Source organism: Scylla paramamosain, chromosome 25 (assembly GCF_035594125.1).
Source record: "Scylla paramamosain isolate STU-SP2022 chromosome 25, ASM3559412v1, whole genome shotgun sequence".
In the NCBI taxonomy this organism is placed as follows: domain Eukaryota; kingdom Metazoa; phylum Arthropoda; class Malacostraca; order Decapoda; family Portunidae; genus Scylla; species Scylla paramamosain.
This window is the reverse complement of record NC_087175.1, coordinates 780,001-785,000: the sequence shown is the minus strand read 5'-3', so window position 1 is coordinate 785,000 and position 5,000 is coordinate 780,001. Positions and strand designations below refer to the sequence as shown.

Sequence of the window (5,000 nt, the reverse complement as noted above, 5' to 3'; positions counted from 1 at the left end):
TTTGAACTACTGCCACAACTAGTACTACTACCACCATCACCACAACTACTACTACCAACATTCAGGCAAACTGTGTGTGTGTGTGTGTGTGTGTGTGTGTGTGTGTGTGTGTGTGTGTGTGTGTGTGTGTGTGTATGAATGGCATAACTTTTAAGTATTGTGCTAAATTAACTATTTCCTCTCTCTCTCTCTCTCTCTCTCTCTCTCTCTCTCTCTCTCTCTCTCTCTCTCTCTCTCTCTTTGACATTGAATTTGTTTTTCATGCCTTTAGTTTGTTTTGTGAAATGTAAGGATACTGAAGTAGTAGTAGTAGTAGTAGTAGTAGTAGTAGTAGTAGTAGTAGTAGTAGAAGTAGTAGTAGTAGTAGTAGTAGTAGTAGTAGTAGTAGTAGTAGTGGTGGTAGTTCAAATAGAACCACACTTCATATAACAGTAGATGACAATAGTAGTAGTAGTAGTAGTAGTGGTGGTGGTGGTGATAGCAAGTTAAGGAGAATCAAGTATTTTATCGTAACTAGATGACATAATAGTAACAGCAGCAGCAGCAGCAGCAGCAGCAGTAGTAGTAGTAGTAGTAGTAGTAGTAGTAGTAGTAGTAGTAGTAGAAGGCAAACATTACAATTTCGTATTATATAAGTAACCAACACAATTAAGAAACATGACAACCAAACTACTACTACTACTACTACTACTACTACTACTACCACCAGCACCACTAGTTAGACGCGAGATAAACCGTATCTCTCTCTCGTCCTCTTACCGCCTTATCAAACACACACACACACACACACACACTGGGATAACTTAACCTAATTTTTACGTCAATCTTTATCCATGAAAGGCCTCTCTCTCTCTCTCTCTCTCTCTCTCTCTCTCTCTCTCTCTCTCTCTCTCTCTCTCTTGGTATTACATAATCTTAATTTAACAGTAGTAGTAGTAGTAGTAGTAGTAATGCCATTTTGCTTTAAAACGTTTGAAAGGAATAATGTCAAAATTTTCTCTCTCTCTCTCTCTCTCTCTCTCTCTCTCTCTCTCTCTCTCTCTCTCTCTCTCTCTCTCATCAATCATCTTACATTCTTGTTTTGTTTTGCTTCTACTTAAGACCTCCTCCTCCTCCTCCTATTACTACTACTACTACTACTACTACTTTTTATTGATGTAAGCAGGAGATAAGGAAATTAAGCGTAGTAGTAGTAGTAGTAGTAGTAGTAGTAGTAGTAGTAGTAGTAGTAGTAGTAGTAGTAATAGTAGTAGTAGTAGTAGAAGATATAGTGATATTTCTAAATTATTTATGAAACTGCTACTTTTATACCTCTTACTACTAAAGGTCTCTCTCTCTCTCTCTCTCTCTCTCTCTCTCTCTCTCTCTCTCTCTCTCTCTCTCTCTCTCTCTGTGTGTGTGTCTCAATCATTATTCACCGTAGCATCAATAATCAATGAATGAATGACCGTAGAATGAATGGTATCAATATCTTAGTCATGAAAGCACAGGAATATAAATGAACGAATGGATGAATGAATGAATAAGGAAAGGAAATGAGAATAAAATAAATAAATATAGTGAATTCTGACAATAACATCCTTCCTTCCTTCTTTCTTTTCTATATATGTATTTATTTATTCCTTTCTATTTGTTTATTTCCTAGTGGACTTCATGTATCACTTATTTATAATTTATTTATTTATTTATTTATTTATTTATGGGCAAAAACAATCTCCAGGAACTTTAAACTGTAAGACTTTCCCATCAATAATATAACTGCACTTCATATAACGTTCAATAATTCTTGGTACATTATTATTATTATTATTATTATTATTATTATTATTATTATTATTTTGTTGTTAGTGTGTGTGTGTGTGTGTGTGTGTGTGTGTGTGTGTGTGTGTGTGTGTGTGTGTGTGTGTGTGACATTCCTCCATTCATTCCTCTTGGAGATAAGCGGCCACGAGAGAGAGAGAGAGAGAGAGAGAGAGAGAGAGAGAGAGAGAGAGAGAGAGAGAGAGAGAGAGAGAGAGAGAGAGAGGACCTTCACCTCTCCTTTTTTTTCTCTCTCTCTCTCTCTTCCTTCGGTGACAATCTTGGCCAATGACCTTTCCTCCTCCTCCTCCTCCTCCACTCTCTCTTACTTCCTCGGCACCTCTTTCTCTTATCCTTTGTCTTCCTTTTCTCTTCCTCTCACGTGGGTTTGTTGGCAAGAGAGAGAGAGAGAGAGAGAGAGAGAGAGAGAGAGAGAGAGAGAGAGAGAGAGAGAGAGAGAGAGAGAGAGAGAGAGAGAGAGAGAGAGGGTTATCTCCATTGCTTTTTTTAACTACGCGAGAGAGAGAGAGAGAGAGAGAGAGAGAGAGAGAGAGAGAGAGAGAGAGAGAGAGAGAGAGAGAGAGAGAGAGAGAGAGAGAGTAAAAAATGTTTAAAGTTTAACGTCCACTCTCTCTCTCTCTCTCTCTCTCTCTCTCTCTCTCTCTCTCTCTCTCTCTCTCTCTCTCTCTCTCTCTCGTGTCCTCTCGTGTCCATCCGTCTTGGCACGTGTGTGTGTGTGTGTGTGTGTGTGTGTGTGTGTGTGTGTGTGTGTGTGTGTGTGTGTGTGTGTGTGTGTGTGTGTGTGTGTGTGTGTGTGTGTGTGTGTGTGTGTGTGTGTGTGTGAGAGAGAGAGAGAGAGAGAGAGAGAGAGAGAGAGAGAGAGAGAGAGAGAGAGAGAGAGAGAGAGAGAGAGAGAGATTGATGGCGACTTCTGAGGTGAAATTACCCAAAAAATCTCCTCTCAATCATTCTCTCTCTCTCTCTCTCTCTCTCTCTCTCTCTCTCTCTCTCTCTCTCTCTCTCTAAATGTATACCATAGGCCAAGTCAAGAGAAAACAATTCACACACACACACACACACACACACACACACACACACACACACACACACACACACACACACACACACACATTAAGCTGATGACGACGATTGTTGATATATTGCTGTTATTTCTTTCCCTGTACATCACCACACCACTAAACATCAACCTTATAACATCACAGTTACACTTTCCTTCCTCCTTACAACACAACACAACATGACACAAAAACAATTCCCAGCATGATCATCAATATTCCATCCTTCACTATCACTCACTATTCAATTCTCTACCAAACACAACACAACGCCACCAGACAACCTTTATTCCCTTCCCTTCGCAGCACTAAGTCATGACAGCCTTAATAACGTCATGTTTTCCTCCCCCTCCACAGCACCACACAGCAGCACCAGCATGGCCCTGTCCTGTCCTGAACTGGTGCCGGAGTCGTGGCTGGCGCCCTCACACCTCGCTCACCCAGACGACCTTTGGATTAAGTTTGAGAAGTTTGAGTTTGACAATGAACGCACGCTGGTCCTACCTAACCCATCCCCCACCAGTGACCAGCAGTTCGCATCTTTCCTAGACATGGGAGGGGGTGGTATAGCCGGGGCCCTTCACCCACCAGGCGCCCTTCCCACCCCCCCACACTCCCCACCCACTGAGCACGATCTGGATGACTTGGTGGCGTCCATTCCTGAGATATTAGAGTCGCCTTCTGCATCGCCGCCGTCAGCCATCAGCGAGATCCTGTCAGATTTGGAGGGCATGGAGGCAACATCCTCACCGCCGCGTCTTGAAGGAACCTGGGGCGCTGACTGGTGGGGCAGCGCGCTCGTCACCCCGCCCATTGAGGCATCTATCAAGAGAGACATCATGTGGGGCGGTGGTGGGTCCTGTAGCAGCACGAACAACACCACAACAGTCACCACCACGACCACCACTCCTGCAGCCACTGTCGTCACGCCCAAAGTGGAGGTGAAGAAGGAGAGGCAGGATTCTGAAAGCTCAACGGAAGCCTATCGCGATGTGATTTATTCAGATGACCTTTCTGACGAGTCTGACACGGATGACCTGCCCGACACCCCCTCCTGTACTGATAGTGACTGCGATGCTGATGATCCCCTATGGACGCCGCCTCACCATCCCCACCAGAAGCACCACCAAGTCGCCACCACCACCCCTGCTGCTGCTGTCACTCCTGCAGGCACCACGCTAAGTCACCAAGCCACCCCTGCTGTCGATATCGAGCATAACTACTGTGAGCCAAACCACCACCTTCACCACCACCACACCACTGGGACCATCACGCCTTCTGACACCGGTTAGTTTTTTTTATTTATTTTTTATTTTCACTATTCTTTTACTATTTGATTATCTGTTTTCACTATTATTATCTCCTTGTTCTTGTTCTTATTTTTTTTCCTTCTTGCTATCCTTATCCGTTTTCTTCTCCTCCTCATCCTCCTCTTCCTCTTCTTTTCTTCTTCCTCTTCCTCATTTAATGTCAATGACGTCAAAAATCTAAAGCAGGTGAGTTACGTCAGTCTCTCTCTCTCTCTCTCTCTCTCTCTCTCTCTCTCTCTCTCTCTCTCTCTCTCTCTCTCTCTCTCTCTCTCAAAACGGGTGCTCTCCTAACTTCACACCTTCCCTTTCCTCCTCCTCCTCCTCCTCCTCTTCTTCTAAGGCATGAGGAAGGAAGGATGGAAGAGAGAGAGAGAGAGAGAGAGAGAGAGAGAGAGAGAGAGAGAGAGAGAGAGAGAGAGAGAGAGAGATGGGGGGTAGGGGAGAATATATTTTTTGCTCCCCTCCACCGCTTCCTGGCCTAAGCTTCCTCCCCGCGCTCCTCAAAGCTCCCTCCCGCCATCTGTTGGGAGAGAGGGGAACTTATCTCGCCTGGGACGCAGTGTAGCCAGATCGCTTTGGCAGCGCACCCTTATATAGTGTACTGGTGTAACTCTCTCTCTCTCTCTCTCTCTCTCTCTCTCTCTCTCTCTCTCTCTCTCTCTCTCTCTCTCTCTCTCTCGAGTTTTGTTTGAAAAGGTGATGCATTGGTACAGATTCTCTCTCCGTTTTCTCTTCTCTCCTTTTCTCTTCTCTTCTCTTCTCTCATACGTAATTATTTTACCGAGAATTACATAAGTATGCACAGGGTAGTAAT

General features: G+C 44.0%; 1 protein-coding gene across 1 annotated transcript in view; it reads left to right on the top strand.

The window, feature by feature from the left end:
- The window catches only part of LOC135113054 (transcriptional regulator Myc-B-like), a 20,065-nt gene that overhangs the window by 349 nt on the left and 14,716 nt on the right, over positions 1–5,000 (top strand). Inside the window, exon 2 of the mRNA XM_064027992.1 lies at positions 3,234–4,163. Coding sequence (XP_063884062.1) covers positions 3,254–4,163 — 910 coding nt within the window. The 5' untranslated portion in view covers positions 3,234–3,253. The remainder of the gene's footprint in view (positions 1–3,233; positions 4,164–5,000) is intronic.